The sequence below is a fragment of the Ictidomys tridecemlineatus genome, chromosome 5 (genome assembly GCF_052094955.1).
Source record: "Ictidomys tridecemlineatus isolate mIctTri1 chromosome 5, mIctTri1.hap1, whole genome shotgun sequence".
Classification (NCBI taxonomy): domain Eukaryota; kingdom Metazoa; phylum Chordata; class Mammalia; order Rodentia; family Sciuridae; genus Ictidomys; species Ictidomys tridecemlineatus.
In genome coordinates this window covers 61,852,792-61,875,061 of record NC_135481.1, presented here as the reverse complement: position 1 = coordinate 61,875,061, position 22,270 = coordinate 61,852,792, and the positions used below count along the sequence as shown (strand labels likewise).

At 35.8% G+C, this 22,270-nt stretch overlaps 2 protein-coding genes across 29 annotated transcripts in view; both read right to left on the bottom strand.

The window, feature by feature from the left end:
• Positions 1–22,270, bottom strand: part of Gphn (gephyrin) — a 595,586-nt gene that overhangs the window by 30,870 nt on the left and 542,446 nt on the right. For all 28 annotated transcript variants that reach the window (XM_040276071.2, XM_078050082.1, XM_040276074.2 and 25 more), the window contains one exon: positions 148–235. In XM_040276071.2, coding sequence (XP_040132005.1) covers positions 148–235 — 88 coding nt within the window. The remainder of the gene's footprint in view (positions 1–147; positions 236–22,270) is intronic.
• LOC120886824 (proline-rich protein 13-like) lies at positions 149–22,255 on the bottom strand. The gene has a single exon (XM_078050090.1). The coding sequence runs from the start codon at positions 20,938–20,940 to the stop codon at positions 20,512–20,514; it is 429 nt and encodes a 142-aa protein (XP_077906216.1). The 5' UTR covers positions 20,941–22,255; the 3' UTR covers positions 149–20,511.

The window sequence follows — 22,270 nt, the reverse complement described above, 5'->3', positions numbered from 1 at the left end:
TGTATTCTTTTTGTAGAGACAAGTAATTTCTGAAGGCCCATGGCTTTCATCTTTATGGGGGACTGGTTAAAAATATCAGACCACAGTTAAATGACCGTAGGCAAGAATGTTAAAGGGAATAGATCTTTATGAGCCCATTTTTCATACCTTTTCCCCCATGGATACGCCCCCCGATGTGATGATGACATCAGCACGACTGATACCCTCATTCAAGGCATTGAGTAAGTCATCTGGGCTGGAAAAAATAAAGACAAATAAATTAGTAATACATATTAGATATAGTGCCAACTTAAAACTGAACCACCTTATTCACGGAGTAGGCATTACCATGAGTACAGCAATAGATTTTGCATGAAGTGAAAATCAAAAGTGTCTCTGATCAATAGAAGCATTCGTCTTATTGTGGAAAAAGGATCTTGTAAATGTTCAAGTAGTGGCTACTGGTGCTTTCACAGTGCTTTTGTCTCAGCAAGGCTGTCCAATGAGGAGAGCCAGTGTGGTGTTAGTGGATGTCTAACAGTTTTGGATTGTCTAGGAATATCCTAGTTTCAGTGCTAAAAGTTACATGTCTTCGCAAATCCCAGGCAAACCAGGATAGTTAGTCATGCTAGATGTTGGAAAGATCCCATAAGTCTCATTAGAGGGAGTGACTTAAGTGAGCCCCTGAGAAATGGACTGGATTTCGATAAATGGGCAGGAATAGGAAAGGGCTTTGTATGCAAGAGGATCTGCATTATCAAGAGCTGGGACAGTGATTAAATCTCTTCTGTTACCTAGGTTGATGTGGATGATGGTTTGACTAGAGTTGTTACTAGAAATGACTTGTTACTAGACTTGACTGGAAATGACTGGTTTAGACAGGGTAAGGTATGATTTTACAGGGCCCTCACATTCAAGAATAAGGAGTTCATCTAACAGGAAATAGAGGGGGAATCCCTAGAAATATGAAGAGCCCATAGGTATTTATTGGGAAAAGAAAAGGTAGAGAGAAAAAAAAAAGAAAAAGGATAAGGAAGGCAGAGGCTGTAATGAACTTTTCTGAGAGGGTAAAAGTTCAGGATGAATCTTAGGGATTGATACTAAGCACATTCTTGACTGTCAGCAGAAAAGGCCAGTGCACCAGGCCCTTTGATGACATATATGAAAGGCCTGGGGAAAGAGATGAAAAAGATGAAGGTCCTCATTATTACATGTTAGGAGGGTTGTAAAACATCCCTATTTTGGGATTCATGAAGTGAAAATAAACAAAATCAGAACTTAAGGAGGGACTGGATGGCAGAGCGCAGCTGAAAGGAACTGTAAAACTGTTAAACTACTTTAAATCCAAATAAAGTTCCTGGGCAATGTGACCTGAACCTAGAATTTCCCTTTAACTGATGGAGTATAGAAAAAGTGTCTTTGAGGACTACATGTTCAGTCTCTTATTTTTCTGAGAACTTCTAAGTTAGAGGAGAGGGTATTTCCCTTTATATTACTTGACTTCTTTTCCCTTCTCCTCCATAGATATCTAACATGGTCATCTGAAAAGGTGGCTTCTGGTTTTCTAGTTTCTGCTTTTAGTCCCTCTTGAGGCTAAGCTGTATTTTTGCTCTTGAATTCCATGAGATAACTCTCTATCCTCCCATTATCTGAAGTCCCTCTTCTGTAAAGCTAACTTCAGCAGACTGTTATTTGAAATCAAGTGATCTCTAAATGAGACAGCATATGTTTTTGCAAATTTCTCATGACTGTGAAGCTTAATGTCCCCTCACTTTAATGCACAACTTAGTAAGAGAGGAAGAAGGAAAGTCAGGGACTACAGATGGTAAGAACTATAACAAAAATATCATTTTACTTTTTTATACAGGCATGAGAGAGGGGAGAAGAGGAACCTAATATCTATCAAATACACAACCTTCATAGACTTTATGAGATAAGCTAGTTGGTAGGTGGCATAGCACAGAGATTAGAACCATGAACTCTAGAGTCAGACTGCCTGAACTTGAATTCTGGCATCACTACTTGCTAGATGTCAAACCTTGGACAAGTTGATTACCTTCTCTTTGCCTCATTTTTCTCTAAGTAGGGATAATAGAATTGTTATGAGGACTTAATAGCATAACATATAAAGCACTTAGAATAGTACCTTGAGCAAATTAAGTTTTAAAGAAAGCACAGAGGTTGTCATTACTATTGCTGTCGAACTGACAGAAGTTGTTATGGTTTAGATATGAAGTATCCTCCAAAAGCTTAAGTGGAGACAATGCAAGAAAGTTTATAGCTGAAATAATTGCATGACAGCCTTAACCTAATAAGTACATTAATCCACTGATAGGGATTAACTGGGTGATAACTGTAGGCAGGTAAGATGTGGATGGAGAAGATGGGTCATTGGAAGAATGCCTTTGGGGTACATATTTTGTCTCTGGTGAGCAAAGCTTAGTCTCTCTGCTTACTGACTGTCATGTCCTGAGCAACTTTCCTCTTCCACATCCTTCTTCAGATGTTCTGCCTTACCTTGGGCACAGAGTACTGGAGTTGGCTATCTATGGACTGAGACCTCTGAAACTGTGAGTGCCGAATAAACTTTTCCTCCTCTAGAATTTTGTCAGGTCTTCCTCGTCACAGCAGCAACAAAGCTGACTAAAACACAAGTTAAGCACATGAACATACACAACAACCTGGAAAAATACAACTTTAGCACCTGGGCAGTTTTTATTCTGGAGAATACCTATGACTAACAGAAGAAAATCTTAGATTGGGATGTAAATACATTCATGGAGTATCATTTGGAAAGTCCAAAGGGCAAGATAGGGCACATCGAGTTTGAATAGTTTCATTTACTACGGGATATAAGTAAAATTTCCTTGTCCTTTAGATTGGCATTTTCAAGGGTATACTGGGATTGTTCTGGCTCTGGGAAGTAATCTCTCAAGGAGAAGGAACAAAAGTAAAAGCTTGAAAAATGGCTCACATAAGGTCCAGCCTACCAATATAGGGACCCTTTCGAGTCATTAAGTTAATTGTTTATGTAACCACAAAATTACCCAGCTATTCCCTGAAAGTAAAATCTATGTATAAAATTAGAAACTTTAAAAAAATTCATGGTATAGATTTGAAATTAGCTATTTGGGCAAATATCTCAGAAGAATCATACTGAATAATGGGTATATTGAAAGTATTTTTGAATCAAGTATTTTGAACATATTTCTTATTAATTCTTTTAATTTTGCTTTAGGGAAAAAGAAAGGCAAAATCAATATATTGTATGGAAGCACTATGTGATATACATACAATAGATTCCTGATGCTCAGAGTTCTGGACTCCTTGCCTTTCTGGATCACATTATCATTGAATTGAGCCAAATGAATAAACAATGGAGTAAGTGGGGAAAGCACCATGTAGACTGTGGTTTGGGTGAGTGGCTAATGAATATTATCAATAAAATACGATTTTCTGCCATTACAAAGAAACATTAACTAATTTCATTAAACTCAAAATATATAATTTATAACATTGATTCTATTAGGATTACTGTAAAGCCAATAGAAACAAAGAAGCCATGATATGTATATCATCATGGTACTAGTAGTCTTTGTAGGTGGATAAAGTATGGTTCTTTATTAGAAATAAACAAATTTATCAGTGATTTTCAAAAATTCATTATTTTCATATTATCCAGAAAGTTTTTTTTCCTATTTTATAAAACTGTGGAGTCAACAACTGTCCACATAAATTTTCTAATTTGCAGAAATAAATTAGAAGGGATTTTGTTCACAATCTTTACTATAATATACCATGTTTCAAAGAGTATGCTCAGTGCTACTTTCTACTCTGTGGCCAGGAGATTAATAAAGTCATTGACTCGGAAGTTGGAAAGGTTATCTTGTCCATCATCACAGCTGGGCCTTTTATTTGGGTCCTGCTATTCTCTGTTCTTATTTGTCCCTCTCTCTCACTCTACTTTCTGCTACATACTCTGATGTTTGAGGATCTGGTCAAAGATCATGAGTATTACAGATGCAGATCTGACAATACTTAAAATGATCTATAACTTCATTTATGTTGCATACTAGATCTTCACTTATTACCTCATAGTAAATCCATGAAGTAAACTGAGTATTATTATATCCATTTTATAGAAAAAGAAAGTGATATTCAGATAGGCAAAGTAGCATATTAAAATCTAGACAAAGCAGTAAGTGGCAGAACTGGCTAGAATCACAACCTTTACCTCCTCAAGTTTGTTTTATTCCCTCCCTAATCAGAAGTGATTGTGCATTTTTTCCCCAGGCATATGATATGTAATAAAAGCAAGATTCTCATGAGACTGGACCCTTATGTAAGGTACCTTTTACCACTTGTGATCCTCTTTACCACTGTGATGGCATGCATATGAGGTCCAAAGTGCCCTACCAGCTTCTTGAACCCTTAGGGTAAACAGGACTTTCAATAAAAAAAGGAAAACACTGTGAATATAAGAAGACAGAACTGGAAGCTAGAAGAATAAGCACAACATTTAGTACAGCTCCTAATGAAATAAAAGCCTGGGAGAAGAGATAATTTAACAACAGCAATAATCATAACAACACAAAAAACACTAATGGATATTCAATTTCAATATTAGAAGGGTGTTATAAAACAAAAAAAATTCAAATTTAGTAGATAGAGGTGAGCATAGTCTCCATGGAAAACTCAATTAGTGGTCTAGAAGATCAAGTGTTGTATCTCCAAGGATTGTATAAAAATACAAAAAGATGGAAGTCATACAGAAAATAATAAGAAACTTGGAGGACACAGCAAGAGACTGATATAAGACAAACAGGAATAAGGAGAAAAAGAAGGGGGGGGGGGAAGGAACATTTCATTTATTTAGAAAGAGCTGGACTTGAAGAATGAAAAGGTCTACTAAGTCCAGGTAAGGACTGTGAAAAAATACAAATGTAAGCATGTTCTGATAAAATTTTGTAATTTTAAGAATAACTTTTAAATCTTAAAAAGCTGCCAGATAGAAAGATTGGTTAGTAACAAAGGAAAAATGATATTGGCCTTGGGCTTCTTATCTATAATATAAAAAACTAGAAAATAGTAAATTAACATCAACATTTCTCTCAGAATAAAGGTGTACAACCCCCAAATCTTGTACCCAGTCACACACTTTCACCAGTCAGGATAGAAGAATATTTGTTAAAATGCAAACATTCACATAACAAATCAAGTAATGTTCTAGAAAAGTGATTGTAAATAAAAAAGTGAATCAAAATAGAAATCCCAAGATAGGGGAAGATAGAAGGAGAGAAAACAGTACTGAAATACACTCAGAGACACATATTCACTCATTTATAAAAATATATAGCTAAATCTAAATGGCTTATGATTGAATAAATTGGGTAGTTATAATTGTGTTTTCAATATGAATTCCTGAAGTTATAGAGATTTACTATAAAATAACACTTATAATAATACTCTAGAATTAAAAACATTCTAAAGCATTTAAATAAAGCATTACTCAGAATTACCTAAAAGTTGAGAGATTGGGAGGAGATGGAATGTAAAAGTACTCTAATGTTACTGCCTTATTGATGCAGGGAGTGCACAAGAGAAATAAGTACATCTTGTGGGAGCGATATAGTCAGCACCTTGTTTTTATATAATAGTGAATAAATATATATTTGATTATGAATGTCACTAATTGGAAGGAGAACATGAAGGGAATTAGAAGATATAGCATGTCTTCCAAAATAATAAGGTGATAAAGGATAGTAAGTAGTGTCTGAGTCTAACCACAACAGAGGAAAGGAAAGTTAGAAATAATAAAGTTGCATAATTCATAATAAAAAGTAAGATGGAAGCAAAAAAAATCATGGGCATTTGGGTAAAGCAAAAAGAATTTTATGCTAGAGTTACAGTAATTTAAGGCAAATAAAAATTAGATTTTTTGTTTTAATCTCAAATCCCATTTTAATATGATTTATAAGGGACAGACTTAAGAAATAAAAGACAGAAAATAACAAGTAGGGCAAAAAGTCACGAGGCAAATGTTAATGAATAAAAAACAGGATTGCCAATGTTAATGTTAAAATGGATTTTAATGTCAAAAGAACAAAAAAGGATAAAAGAGAGTCAACAAATTGTGATAAAAGGTAAATCTGTAAAGTATATCTGTCTTATAGGATGGTCTCATCTCATCTCATCTCGTTTAGGCTTGGTGACTAAACTGCCAAATCTTTGTACACTGTGGCCACTCTGTAAAGGTGCTGAATGAACCCTGAATTCAAGTCAACATCTCTATAGTAGCTTTGGGAATAAAGAGTAGTTAGTTATTACATTTGTAACAATAATGTAGAAAATACTGTCTGATTATGGAGCAGAAGATGCTACTTAACATTTACATAATCATGGTTTCCTCTTTGAGAAGATATTAATGCAAAACAGGACTGTGTATTAAAATATCTGAAAGGCTACCATGCAAAGGGTGAGTGAAATTATTTGGCATTGCTTCAAAGGGCAGAATTAGGACTAATGGATGGAAGAAACAAGAAGAAAGACTTTGGCTCAGTGTCATGAAAAATCATCCTTTCTAGATAGCCATCCAACAAGAGAATATGCTGCCTCATGAGGAAATGCAATCTTTTCATTAAAAAACAAATTAAAACAAGGGCATGGGATGTGGCTCAGTAGTTAAGTGCCCCCGAGTTCAATCCCTGGTACCAAAACAAACCAACAAACAAATAAACAAACCTCAAAACAAAAACCTGATGGCTACCAGGAAGGGATTTTTCTTAATTTCTCTATTGAGTAAAGGCTGGACTAGCTGATAACAGAATTTCCTTTTAATTTTAAGATATTGTAAGTCTACAGAAATACTAAAAGTTACAAAAATACTATTCTCTTTGCACATCAAGACTGAAGCATTGAGGGAAAAACTGATTTGAGCATTGCAATATGATACTATCTTTTAGATCAAACTCTTTTTTTTCTTACTTTGTGAACATTAGGGGCATTATTATTCCATTATTTGACTTAAGTGAAGGGGAAAAAAAATACAAGTATCTTTTTTTCCTAAAGCCATGCCATTAATTTTCAACTTGGGAGATGGCTACCAACAAAAGTAACAACCTTGGGCTGAGGTTGTGACTTAGCGGTAGAGTGCTCGCCTAGCACATGCGAGGCCTTGGGTTCGATCCTTAGCACCACATAAAATAAATAAAATAAAGGTATTGTGTCCAACTATAACTAAAAAATATATATTTAAAAACAAAACAAAAGTAACAATCTTCCTAGAATTCTAAGTCAGTCCCCATGTCACAGAAGTAAAAACTTAATAGTTAGAAAAAGAGAAAGGAGAAGTATATCTCAAAATAAATGTATCAGAGAATGAATGTGGCTTTCTCAAAACTATATGGACTAATCAGTTTCTGTGAAGAAAGAGTATAGTGTTTAGAGACTATAGACCATTTTTTTTTTTTTTTGCTTTGCAAATCAGCAAGTCTGATTGCATTGGGGGCCCTACTTCATTAAGAGATTTTTGCTTTTTAAAATTTGAATCTGCCTTAAATGACTATAATCCTGATTCTGGCATATATTTCTTTTTGCTTTACTATGAAGTCTGCTGCAAAATCCAAAACCAAGACAGAGCATTTACCCAAGTTTAGGATTTGTAAATTTCAGACAGCATATTCAGAATGCAAATGCATTTTTATTTTAAAATATTTAATATAAACACACAGATGGACAACAGCTGCTAATTAGTTTTCTGTTTCATCTGTTACACCAAATGTAAGTTGTATCATTTTAAGATGAGTGATAATGACAGTTGAATGGTGAGAAAAATTCTAGGATTTGTAGATTAAGGAATGGTGAACCAGGCGTGGTGACATGTCTGTAATTCCAGCTACTTGGGAGGCTGAGGCAGGAGGATCACATGTTTAAGGCCAGCATCAGCAGTTTAGTGAGACCCTATCTCAAAATAATTACAAAGGGCTGGTGATGTAGCTCAGTGGTAGAGCATCTTTGGGTCAATACCCAGTTCCAAAAAAAAAAAAAAAAAGAAAGGAAAAGAAAAAAGGAACAGTGACAGTTAATCATTTGAAGATAACAAAAAAGCTTAGGATATATATTAATTATTCAAAGGTCAAGGATAAATTCCTCAATTACAAAATTTTCTGTGTGTCTACTTCATGTATGGAATAAAACTATACTATGTATAGTCATCATTTTGCCCTTCATCAATTCCGATAGATGTTCTTGTGCTAAAGAGTCATATAAAGAAAAAAGAGAATATGGTTCCAGTTTGAATTTTTTAAAAAAAATTTTAAAATTTTTTATTTCAAAAGTTTTTTTAATATTTATTTTTTAGGTGTACTTGGACACAACACAGTGCCTTTATTTTTATGTGGTGCTGAGGAGCAAACCCAGGTCCTGCCCGTGATAGGGGAGCGCTCTACCACTAAACCACAATCCCAGCCCTCAAGTTTGAAAATTAACAAGCTAGTGTAAACAACATTTGAAAAAAAATTTACAAATGAATAAGCAAAATAATATCATTAATTAAATTCAATTATATAAAAAATTAAAATGAAATACAAATAGTGAGACAGAATGATCAGAATTGGTTTGGGACAATTAAGAAAGGCTTTCTGGAGGATATTACTTTTTATGAGGTGAGGGTAGGAAAATAATTTCTAGAGGTACAGTAATACCTAGAGGTTATTATTAGAAGAAACGGAAATATCAACTATAATAGCATTTTTTAAGGATTAAGAAAGGCAACTGTAATAGCCACTAAAAAAATCTTTCATAGTATGAAGAATCTCATCATTAAACATAAGTTTGTTAAGGTAGGAAGAATATTCTTTGTTAATCAAAAGAAAATGAGAGATGTTTGGTGACAAAGTGATCAGAAAATAAATCTATTATTTTGATTTAAAAATTAAATTTTTTTATTTTGAGCACAAAAGGGTGTTTATTCCATAAGAAAACCAGGCAGTTATAAAGACCAATTCACCAATTAAACTAAAGTCTAATTTCTCTTTGATGATTAGAAAATTTCTTTAAGAACATTAGGAAATAAGCACTAAGAAGTTAGGACACATTTGGTTCAAAAATTGGAAATTCTAAAGCACTGGGCTTTGCCCATGTAATCACCATACTGTTAAGTCTATCTTGGTAATTTCTGCTAAATGTGCTAGTTTTGTAAGAACTCAATTTGCTATCTCAGTACTTGTTAATCTTCTACTTCATGCTTTAATGTGAAGAGGCAGCTTCACAAATTGGCAACGTTGAGAGCAAGCAATTCAAATCCAGTACACAAGACTATGACAGAGGCAAGCAAACCAAGAATGATTTGAATGGGGCAGGTTTTTGTTTTTCAGAAGGGGGACCCTTTTTTAAAATTTCCCAGTTCTTTAGGTCTTAAAAGGCTACAAGGTCCAAGTCAGCATTTGGTAAGCTGTATTAAAGCTGAAGTAGAAACACAACTCAATATTCATAGTTTTAGGAATGATTTAAACTCAATTAATGCTGAATTTTATTTTTTAAAAAGTTCCTCAAGTAGATTCTGTATATTTGGAGCATGATTACCACTTGTTACATTAAAGAGGTAAATGTGTAAGATTTAAGCCCAAGAGAGAAGCTCCCCAATATTTAAAATACCTTTTAAATCCATTTTATTTTATTTTATTTATTTTTTAAGATGATGGAAATTTTATTTATTTATTTTTTAAATTTTTAATTGGTTGTTCAAAACATTACAAAGCTCTGACATATCATATTTCATACATTAGATTCAAGTGGGTTATGAACTCCCATTTTTACCCCAAATACAGATTGCAGAATCACATCAGTTACACATCCTCATTTTTACATAATGCCATATTAGTAACTGTTGTATTCTGCTACCTTTCCTATCTTCTACTATCCCCCCTCCCCTCTCATCTTCTCTCTCTACCCCATCTACTGTAATTCATTTCTCTCCTTGTTTATTTTCCCATTCCCCTCACAACCTCTTATATGTAATTTTGTATAACAATGAGAGTCTCCCTCCATTTCCATGCAATTTCCCTTTTCTCTCCCTTTCCCTCCACCTCATGTCTCTGTTCAATGTTAATCTTTTCTTCCTACTCTTCCTCCCTGCTCTGTTCTTAGTTGCTCTCATTATATCAAAGAAGACATTTGGTATTTGTTTGTTAGGGATTGGCTAGCTTCACTAAGCATAATCTGTTCTAGTGCCATCCATTTCCCTGCAAATTCCATGATTTTGTCATTTTTTAGTGCTGCGTAATACTCCATGGTGTATGAATGCCACATTTTTTTATCCATTCATCTATTGAAGGGCATCTGGGTTGGTTCCACAGTCTACCAATTGTGAATTGTGCTGCTATGAACATTGATGTGGCAGTATCCCTGTAGTACGCTCTTTTAAGGTCTTCAGAGAATAGTCCCAGAAGGGCAATAGCTGGGTTAAATGGTGGTTCCATTCCCAGCTGTCCCAGGAATCTCCAAATTGGCTGCCCCAGTTTGCAGTCCCACCAGCAATGTACAAGAGTACCCTTTTCCCCACATCCTCGCCAGCACTTGTTGTTGTTTGACTTCATAATGGCTGCCAATCTTACTGGAGTGAGATGGTATCTTAAGGTGGTTTTGATTTGCATTTCTCTGACTGCTAGAGATGGTGAGCATTTTTTCATGTACTTGTTGATTGATTGTAGGTCCTCCTCTGAGAAGTGTCTGTTCAGGTCCTTGGCCCATTTGTTGATTGGGTAATTTGTTATCTTATTGTCTAATTTTTTGAGTGCTTTGTATACTCTGGATATTAGGGCTCTCTCTGAAGTGTGAGGAGTAAAAATTTGTTCCCAGGATGTAGGCTCCCTATTTACCTCTCTTATTGTTTCTCTTGCTGAGAAAAAACTTTTCAGTTTAAGTAAGTCCCATTTGTTGATTCTTGTTATTAACTATTGTGCTATGGGTGTCCTATTAAGGAATTTGGAGCCCGACCCCACAATATGTAGATCGGAGCCAACTTTTTCTTCTATCAGGTCCAGGGTCTCTGATATGATATCAAGCTCCTTGATCCACTTTGAGTTAACTTTTGTGCATGGCCAGGGGAGGGGATTCAGTTTCATTTTGTTGCATATGGATTTCCAGTTTTCCCAACACCATTTCTTGAAGATGCTATCCTTCCTCCATTGCATGCTTTTAGCCCCTTTATCAAATATAAGATAGTTGTAGCTTTGTGGATTAGTCTCTGTGTCCTCTATTCTATACCATTGGTCCACCTGCCTGTTTTGGTACCAGTACCATGCTGTTTTTGTTACTATTGCTCTGTAGTACAGTTTGAAATCTGGTATCGCTATACCTCCAGATTCACACTTCCTGCTTAGAATTGCTTTTGCTATTCTGGGTCTTTTGTTTTTCCATATGAATTTCATGATTGCTTTCTCTATTTCTACAAAATTTTGATTAGCATTGCATTAAACCTATAGAGAACTTTTGGTAATATCGCCATTTTGATGATGTTAGTTCTGCCTATCCATGAACAGGGTATATTTTTCCATCTTCTAAGACCTTCTTCTACTTCTCTTTTTAGGGTTCTGTAGTTTTCATTGTATAAATCTTTCACCTCTTTTGTTAGGTTGATTCCCAAGTATTTTATTTTTTTTTTGAGAATATTGTGAATGGAATAATTTTCCTCATTTCCGTTTCAGAAGTTTTGTCGCTGATAAACAGAAATGACTTTGATTTATGCGTGTTGTTTTTATATCCTGCCACTTTGCTGAATTCTTTTATTAGTTCTAGTAGTTTCTTTGTAGACCCTTTTGGGTCTTCTAGGTATAGAATCATGTCGTCAGCAAATAGTGATAATTTAAGTTCTTCTTTTCCTATTTTTATGCCTTTAATTTCTTTCGTCAGTCTAATTGCTCTGGCCAGTGTTTCGAGAACTATATTGAATAGAAGTGGTGATAGAGGGCATCCGTGTTTTGCACAAGATTTTTGAGGGAATGCCTTCAATTTTTCTCCATTCAGAATGATGCTAACTTGAGGCTTAGCATAGATAGCTTTTACAATGTCGAGGTAAGTTCCTGTTATCCCTAGATTTTCTAATGTTTTGAACATAAAGGGATGCTGTACTTTGTCGAATGCTTTTTCTGCGTCTATCGAGATGATCATATGGTTCTTATCTTTAAGTCTATTGATGTGGTGAATAACATTTGTTGATTTCTATATATTGAACCATCCTTGCATCCCAGGGATGAATCCTACTTGATCATGGTGCACAATTTTTTTGATGTGCCTTTGTATCCAATTCGCCAGAATTTTATTGAGGATTTTTGCATCTAGGTTCATCAGAGATATTGGTTTGTAGGTTTCTTTCTTTGAGGTGTCTTTGTCTGGTTTCGGAATCAGGGTGATGTTGGCCATATAGGATGAATTTGGAAGAGCTCCCTATTTTTCTATTTCCTGAAATAACTTGAAAAGTATTGGTATTAATTCTTCTTTAAAGGTTTTGTAAAACTCCGCTGTATACCCATCCGGTCCTGGGCTTTTCTTGGTTGGTAGTCTTTTGATTGCTTCTTCTATTTGATCCATTGATATTGGTCTGTTTAAATTGTTTGTATCCTCCTGACTCAGTCTGGGCAAATCATATGACTTAAGAAATTTATCGATGTCTTCACTATCTTCTATTTTATTGGAAAATAGGTTTTCAAAATAATTTCTAATTGTCTTCTGTATTTCTGTAGCATCTGTTGTGATATTGCCTTTTTCATCCCGTATGTTAGTAATTTGAGTTCTCTCTCTTCTTCTCTTCGTTAGCATGGCTAAGGGTCTGTCGATCTTATTTATTTTTTCGAAGAACCAACTATTAGTTTTGTTAATTTTTTCAATAGTTTCTTTTGTTTCAATTTCATTGATTTCCGCTCTGATTTTAATTATTTCTTGCCTTCTGCTACATTTGCTGTTGTTTTGCTTTTCCTTTTCTAGGGATTTGAGATGAAGTGTGAGCTCATTTATTTGTTGGTTTTTCCTTTTTTTGAGGAATGACCTCCAGGTGATGAATTTCCCTCTTAAAACTGCTTTCATTGTGTCCCATAGATTCTGATATTGTGTCTGTATTTTCATTTATCTCTAAGAATTTTTTTATTTCCTACTTTATGTCTTCTGTAACCCATTGATCATTCAGTAACATATTGTTCATTTTCCATGTGATATAGGATTTTTCCTTCCTTCTTTTATCATTGATTTCCAGTTTCATTCCATTATGATCAGATAAAATGCATGGTATTATCTCCACCCTTTTATATTTACTGAGGGTTGCCCTATGGCATAATATAAGGTCTATTTTTGAGAAGGATCCATGTGCTGCTGAGAAAAAAATATATCCACTTGATGATGGTTGATATATTCTATATGTGTCAGTTAAGTCTAGGTTATTGATTGTGATATTGAGTTCTATAGTTTCTTTATTCAACTTTTGTTTGGAGGATCTGTCCAATGGTGAGAGAGGTGTGTTGAAGACACCCATAATTATTGTGTTGTGGTCTATTTGATTCTTGAACTTGAGGAGAATTTGTTTTATGAACATCACAGCACCATTATTTGGTGCATAAATATTGATAATTGTTATGTCTTGTTGGTGAATGATTCCTTTTAACAGTATATAATGTCCTTCCTTATCCCTTTTGATTAACTTAGTCTTGAAGTCTATTTTATTTGATATGAGGATGGCCTCCCCTGCTTGCTTACGAGGACCGTGTGCATGGTATATTTTTTCCCAACCTTTCACCTTCAGCTTGTGTATATCTTTTCCAATCAGATGTGTCTCCTGGAGGCAACATATTGTTGGATTTGTTTTTTTAATCCATGTTACCAGCCTATGTCGCTTTATTGGAGAGTTTAAGCCATTAACCTTTAGAGTTACTATTGATATATGGTTTGTACTGCCAGCCATGTTTGATTATTTCTTTCTTTTTTTTTTTTTTTTAAATTTAGTTTGTTTCTCCATGATTATTTTTCCCCCCGCCCTCTGTCATTACTGAGGCACTTCCCACTGATGGTTTTGGTTGTTGTTTTTCATTTCTTCCTTGTGTAGTGTTTTGCTCAAGACGCTTTGCAATGCTGGTTTTCTTGCTGCAAATTCTTTTAGCTTTTGTTTATCATGAAAGATTTTTATTTCGTTGTCATACCTGAAGCTTAATTTTGCTGGATACAGAATTCTTGGTTGGCATCCATTGTCTTTCAGTGTTTGAAATACATTGTTCCAGGATCATATCGCTTTCAGCGTCTGTGATAGAAAATCCGTTGTTCACCTTATTGGTTTACCCCTGAATGTAATCTGCATCCTTTCTCTTGTAGCTTTTAATATTTTCTCTTTGTTCTGTATATTGGATATCTTCATAACAATGTGTCTTGGCGTTGGTCTACTGTGATTTTGTGTGCTCGGTGTCCTGTATGCATCTACAATTTGTATATCTGTTTCCTTTTTTATTTCTGGAAAGTTTTCTATAATTATTTCATTCAACAGGTTACTCATTCCCTTGGTTTGAATCTCTGTACCTTCCTCTATCCCGATGACTTGTAAGTTTGGTTTTTTCATGTTATCCCATATCTCTTGGATGTTTTTCCCGTGATTTTTTACCGGCTTTCTGAGTTGGCTAGACTCTTTTCAAGATGATATATTTTGTCTTCATTATCTGATGTTCTGGCTTCTACTTGCTCCACTCTGTTAGTGATACTCTCAATTGAGTTTTTAATTTGGTTTATCACTTCCTTCATTTCTAGAAATATTGTTTGATTTTTTTATAATCTCTATCTCCTGATAAAGATGCTTAACTTCTTCTTTTATCTGTTTATGTAATTCATTTTCAATGTGTTCTTTCACTGTTTGGATTTGCTGTCTCGTATCCTCTTTAAGGTTCCATTCCATCTGTCTAAGGTATTCCTTGAGTTCTTTATATGACCATTTTTCTGATGACTCTAGGTCCTCCTGAATATTTAGGCTGTCCTTCATTATTTGTACTCCTTTTCTTCCTTGATTTTTTATGCTGCTCATGTTACTTCTTGTTTTGTTTGACTGCTGAGTTACTGTTTATTCTTATAAATTTATTTGATGCTTGGGAGGAAAGATATTAGAAGGGAAGGGAAGAAGTCACTGTCACTGCTGGTTTCAATGAAGTTATCTCCTCTGCCCGTGATGTCAGTTCTCTGCCATGGTGTATCCCATGCAAATGGTGTCCATTCGTTCCCTTTGCCGGGTGACCAATGCAACGGGTGGGTCCTGACTGTGTCTCTCAAGCCCTGTTTCCATCCTGTGGCCACTGCCTAGGAAGGCTCGGTTGGCTTTTACCTCTGAAGAATGTATTTTCTTTTGAAAATATTCTCTTCCACTTAAGGATGGCACCCAGACCTGGCTCAGCAAAACCAGCAAGTGACTTGGAGATCCCCAGCAATGAAGGGCATGGATTCCTTGCTTTTCACAACAACTGAATTCTCCTGTCTTCTCCAAAGATTCCTCTTGTGTTCTCTTCTTCCACAGTGAAAATATTTAATTATTTTCCTGTGTTACATTCTTTCTTAGCACCTTTATTAAGAACCTCTTCTTCTGTCTCCTCCACTGCCTTAAATCCATTTTAATTTTCACTTCTTTCTTTCCCCTAAGATCCTTTTCTTCAGAAATATAAAACAAGTCATCCCAGTCACAAAACTTTTGCGTTGTGCAATTTTCAGGGATTCATTTTGTTAGGTTCAGAGATACCCAGATGGCAGAAACAGAGTATTAGAAAGAAGCTGCTGTAGGAAAAGACAAGGAGACAGTCCTATCCCCGTTTAAAATAAATCCCATGATCATGACAACTGAGGACTTATCACCATTACAACTCCTGCCATAGGTTCAAATTTTAAAATGACCAATGGGAGTAAAATGGCAGTATTCTTATTAGGTTTTCTAAAGTAAACAATGGGGGGAACTGGAAAGTATTCTGATCAGGTATCATATGGCAGCCAATGAGAGAAAATGGGGTGAGGTCTTTAATAGGATCTGTATAGGGAAGAGAATGCCCCATAGTTCAAGATACAAGACCCAGATTTCCAAACGTTGAGGTTTTGAGCCTCTCTATTTTGCTCGCCCACTCTGCTTTACCTAACAGAGTGCTGTCTTCACCTTCAAGCCTATATAAGGGCTCAGGAGGCTGGGGTAGGAGGATCTTGAGTCAAAGCTAGGCTCACCAACGGGGAGGCATTAGGCAACTCAGTGAGACCCTGTCTCTAAATATAATACAAAATAGGGCTGAGGATGTGGCTCAGTGGTTGAGTGCCCCTGAATTTAATCCCTGTTACCAAAATCAAAACCAAAACCCAAAACCCAAAACCCCAAAATAATTAGAGATGCACATATGTCCAAATGACCAATATCTTGAGTAAATTCTGGCATCACTGGATTAGCTGGCACATATAGTACTCTGTACTTATATATTTATCCAAACTTCCTCCATTGTCTTAAACTCTTGTCCCTGTAATAGCTCATGCTGCCTAGAAGGACAAAAAGGAGGCTAGTAGGTTACTGAACCAGTCACAGGAAAAAGAAAACTAGGACATCTATGATCCCATATTCAAGGTAGCTAGAAATTGGTTGGCCAGTGAAAGAATATAAACTCACAAAAATCTGTGACAATTTGGAATATATGTGCTTGACTAGGTTCACATTCAGAGTAGGGACATAAGATTTGGGAGTCCTTGGCATAAAGAAACAGAAGGAAAGAAAATTAATGGTGAGCCATGGGAAGAGTTATTTTTAGGGAATAAGCATAAGAAGAATTATTTCAAAGTCAAAAGAAACAGACTGCAAATGGAGAATAAAGATGGGGAAAGAATGTTGCTAGAGGGAGGATATAAAATTGTGGCAAGAGGCCTAATAGCTCGTTTTGTGGGCATTTAGTTTGTGCTTATAGATACCATTTAAACAAGGTATTGTTATTCAGATGAAGATAAATCAAAGCTGACATCATTCTGTGGTAAAAGTCACAATTTCTGTTAATTTAATCTTTCTTTTTTATTGGTGGGGATTTAACTCAGGGGCACTTAACCACTAAGCCACTCCCCAGCTTTTTCTTGTATTTTATTTAGAGACAGGGTCTTGTAGAGTTCCTCAAGGCCTTGCTAAGTTGTGGAGGCAGGTTTTGAACTTGTGATCCTCCTGCCCCAGCTTCCTGAGCTGTCAGGTTTACAGGCATCCCCACCAGGCCCTAGCTAATCTCTTTATTTTTAATTCTACTTTCAAATATGATATTAAGTGCTGGGGAACTTTCTAAAATATTTTTACTATTAGGCTATAATTTCTTAGTGGTAGGATCTATGTTTATTTATTTCAACTTCGTAACTTCAATATGAGTTGGCTTAGAATTCATGGTAAACACATGATTGAATTTATTATATCTTTGCTTCTTCCTGCAATCAATGGATCAGTAGTTTGGTATCAACTGGAAGCTTGTTAGAAATGCAAAATCTTAACCCATCACAGATTTGTGAATCACAATCATCATTTTCAATAAGATCTCCAGGTGATTCTCAGAGGAATCAGTACTTACTGGTGACTGAAAAAACAGTGAATAAATAAATTGTATTGGTCTTATTTCCAGTCCCCTTCATCATAGCTCATGTGATACATCTCAGTTCAATTACCTTTCTAAAATAATCATTTATTATGTCATTTTTGCTTTAAAAAAAAAAGCTTCAAATTTGACAGAATTGGATAGTTCTGCCTGGATTGCAAAGCCTTTCAAAATATGGCCTCAAATTTTTACTATATTTACCTGCATTATCCTTCTACTAGAACTTCCTGTTCTAATCATTTGAACTGATCTGAGTAGATACTTATTTCTTCTTCTCTATATTTATTTGGTTCTACTTCTCTATTTTTGATCATTCAGTGTTCCCTGTTTGGATTAACATCTCATCTTTTCCCATCTAAATCTCACTCATTCTTCTAATTATAGCTAAAATTGCACCCTCATAAAAACCTCTGACCACTCCAGCCCATAGTGCTACTACTCTTCTGACATATAACATCTTGGCTTCATGATGATACCAGAGAATTGTGGACTCTTAGTCTCAAGAAATTTAGATTCCGTTTCTACCTCTGCCACTAACTAGCTGTATAATGCTGAGTAAGTTATTTAACATCTCTGAATTCCAAAATTTGCCTTTTTAAAGAAAAGAACTAGGAATCCCAACAGTATTATGTTCCATATAGTGTGTGAAAATATAATTTGGGGAATGTATTTTAATATACACATAATATTTGTAAATGAATGCTTTTCAAATACAGTTGTTAACTCTCAGATATCTGAAGTACCACTTCTATAATTTTACTGTACTAATAAACTATCCTCTTCTTAGATAAAAGGTCCAATAAATGAAGACAAATTTTAGGCCAACTTAATCTAAATATGTAATGGCTTACTCTTTTACTTTACATTATCAAAATTATGGTAGGTTTAGATAAGACCAAGAACTGAGAGACTGAATCATATAGAATTTAAAAACCAGATTCTATCCTTTTTATATGACAAGAAGAGAACTGTCACTCTCTACCTGTATGTGTGATAGCTTAGATAGGGTTCTGTGCTTGCTGACATTCTTGAGTAATTTCTCTCCCTTGCTTTAAACACAGAGCAGAGCTTCTCCTATGACCCTGCTTGTATTCCTGCAGAGTTTCCTGCAGAAGCTTATATATAACATTTGCATTCATTAGCAAAAGGCTATGAGAAAGAATGAAGTGGGAGCCAGCCTACACAGAATATCAAAAGGCTGTAGGAGAAATGTACTTGTTTTCTTTGCTAAAGTCCTAGTGCAAATTTCCATTAAAATAGTTATAAATTCTTTTCTCCTACATTCTACCTCTGCATTCTAAACCATTCACCTTGGACCTCTAAGAGTGACAAACCTAAATTTGCATGTTGTTTTAAAAAAAACAACCAAAAAATTGTTCTCAGTTTGATATAAGGCACTGCTATCAAATAAAAGGGTAAACAGTAGAGACTGGCACATTTCTTGAATTGTCTATACCTGCTTATAGTTTGTTGTTGTTTATGGCTATACTGAAGGTAAATCTTGGAGTTAAATGTAACAGCAACATTAATTATTAGGAAATGTTCATAATAAATCAACAGTTTGGATTCCACACAATTAAATATTATCATACCAAAATAAGAACCTTTCAATGGAGTTTGGCCTTTATAGAAAAATGTCAATATAATACAGTAACTTTAAAAAAAAACCCAAAAGTCTAACAATAAAATTAAGAATGGACAGAATTATAGTCCAGAGTAGTTTAAGGCTAAGAAGAAAAAGAAAGCTTCTTTTATCTTAGAATATTTCTTAGAGCTTATTAATGCACTGGAGGCAGGGCTAGCACCATCGTTGGTTGGAAAACAACTGTACTAAATCTAGTGAGTTTGTTTTCTACAGTTTGGGGCCTGCTTGCCTTATTTCTTTCTGTGCTTTTAAAACTCTTAGATTCATCTTGTCTCTTTTCAGAAGTTGATTTTTGTGTTCTTTAAAGCTATGTCTGCATCAGGATAAGTTCTAGGTGCTTGAAATTTATGTAAAAGAACAGACTAATTCCCTTTCCTTGCAGTAGGTCTTTTCTACTATCTTCCTAGGACTACCAACCCTGATACTGCGTAACTTGTACACTGGCTACATCAGTATGGGTTCTGAGTTGGCTGGTGGACTTCTTCAGAACTAAAAATCCAGGTAAATAACAAATGGCAAAGATTTAATAATAACACTTATTATTATAAGTGTTGTGTTAGTAGTGGGATGCTCAGAAAGCAGACTTGCTTTTGATCACATGTGAGACACCATTAAAGAGTCATAGAAATATTTGGGAAATTTACAAGGGGGCTGAATTAATTTGGTAGGTGGGGATAATATACTCTTTTTTTTTTTTTCAGGAGAAATAGTTTTATTTGGACCCAGAGTTGAAGAATGAGAGTAGGACCTGAGATAGCATATTGAGTTAAGGAGTAGAGATTAGCTAACAAAAGGGCAGTCAGAGATCATCAGCCAAGTGGACTCTACTTCCCAGCAGCCTTGCTGTTAGTACAATCAATAAAGGGACTGCTGGGAAATATATTCGCCACTAAATCACGCCAGTGTGCCATCATTACAAAAATGTACAAGTTTTTCACCATAGTGAAATTAACACAAACCCACCTTTTAAAATGAAATTTTAAAAGATCACATTTTACAGAACTTATACTTGTCTTCAGCATTTAGCTCAGAGGTCTCACCATCTTCCCTGCTAAACTTTTCAGCTATAAAATCTATTAAGCAGTGAGAAGGCTGCCTTTGCTAGCCCATTGCAATTCTCTTCCCATTTTCCCTAGCCAGTCAGGACTGAACAGCAGGGTAAGGCTCAGGTAGGGACAGGATGGAGGGGCACAAGGGCTAAATTCCCCCAGTACAACACGGAAGCTGGAACTTGATGGGACAGCAGAACTGGTGAGACTTGAGGGGAGGGTCCAGGCCCTGTATTCAGTCAGAGTCACTGCTGGAAGAGGAGGAAGAGGAGGAATGCTTGCCATGCTTGTGGTGTTTGTGCATCTTTTTATGAGTTTTCTTCATTTTCTTCTGCATCTTCTTGTCCATTATCATTCCTGGGCCTACGATGCCAGGAGCCATGGGGTTCACAGGAGGCATACTAGGGGCAGGTGGTGGATATAGAGGAGGGTAGTGACCTGAGGGTTGATGTCCTGGATATCCTGGTTGTGGAACAGGATAAGAGGATACACCTGGAGGAAAACCTGGCATCCCCTGGGGAAGTCCTGGGGGACAGGGACCAGGAGGAAAAGCTGGATTGACAGGTGGTGGATATGGTGGATACCCAGGATTGGAACCTCCAGGGTACTTCAAGTTGAGGGGATGTGGATTTGGTCCTGGGTGCCTGGCACTGAGATTCCACATATTCAGGTGTTTCCCCAAGCCTTCCCACAGTCACCTGGGCTTGATCCATCCTCCTCCAGTCTCAGCTCTCACTTCCTGGTTACTCCCATACCATGCTTTGGCACCGGCCTCTATTATCCGTCATAATATACTCTTAAATATGGGCAATTATAGTCACTCTGCTTCCGTTTGTATTTTCAGTAGGTGAAGTTGGGAGAAACTTGTGTTACTCAAGGATTCAAAACTCAATATAAAAATCCTAGAAAGCTATTATACTTAAATTTAAAAAAAATTAATAATGAAAAATCTGACCATCTCTCTTACTCTTCTCATCTGTGTTTTTCATGTATTTCTTGAAACCAGTGGAAGTGTAAATAGGAATAACACTATCATTAGTAGTTCTGATAGGTAACAGACAGTTACGAGTAGTGGGAACATGAAGTTAAAGGAATAATTCTATAAACTGAGCCTTCTGTGTTGACTCCTTCACACTTGCTTGCTTATTTATGGTAATGGAGATTGAACCCAGTGGTGCTTTACCACTAAGCTACATCTCCAGCCCTTTTTTATTTTTGAGACAGGGTCTCAATATGATGCTATGGCCTTGCTAAATTGCTGAGATCACAGGTATGGGCTACCACACATTTGTCTGCAGGAGAAATGCAGCTCTGAAAGGCTGATAAGTTATCCTGAAGAGGGGGACTTTTGTGACTCTTTACAGACTAGATTCCAGAACTCAGGGACAAAAGGATAATTCCCCTTAACTATAAAAATTTGACAGAATAGGTTCCAGTTTGAACTTGTATGCGTGGGCTAATGTGACCCAGAGTTGTCTTGGATCTTTGCCATGGACAGTGGGGGCTTGAAACTCTGATGCAATCCCATTGTCAGTCAAAAGTCAGAGAATGGATCTGGGTGAGACTCTGGAAATTTACTTGGGATTCCCAATAACATTGGAAAGAAGAAAGAGCATGCAATCCCTCTTTTCTCTGAAAGAATCTACTCTCTTGGGAGTATCCCCTTTTTACTTTTCCTATTCTTTCTAAAAAACTCATTCCTGCTACACTGAGCCACTTTCTGGAGTGATGGCAAGAACCAGTAAGATGAAACTTTATAGCTGCCTTGGATCAGTTGGCAGGTCCAGGCATAAAGCAAACACTATAAAATAAAATCTCTGTACACCTAATACATCCATAGCAAAGTAAAATATTATAATAACATTCCAAGAAAATGTCTATTCTCAAAGCACATAAACACCTCTATAATTCTTTAGCCTCTGAAGAATGTGATCAGTGAAAAATTATGGTATTAGATTTTTCTCTTTGGCAACAATTCCAACTAGTTAGTGTTT

What these genes read in the sequence shown, in the direction of transcription:
- LOC120886824 (XM_078050090.1), bottom strand. Translation starts at nt 20,940, where the DNA reads ATGTGGAATCTCAGTGCCAGGCACCCAGGACCAAATCCACATCCCCTC.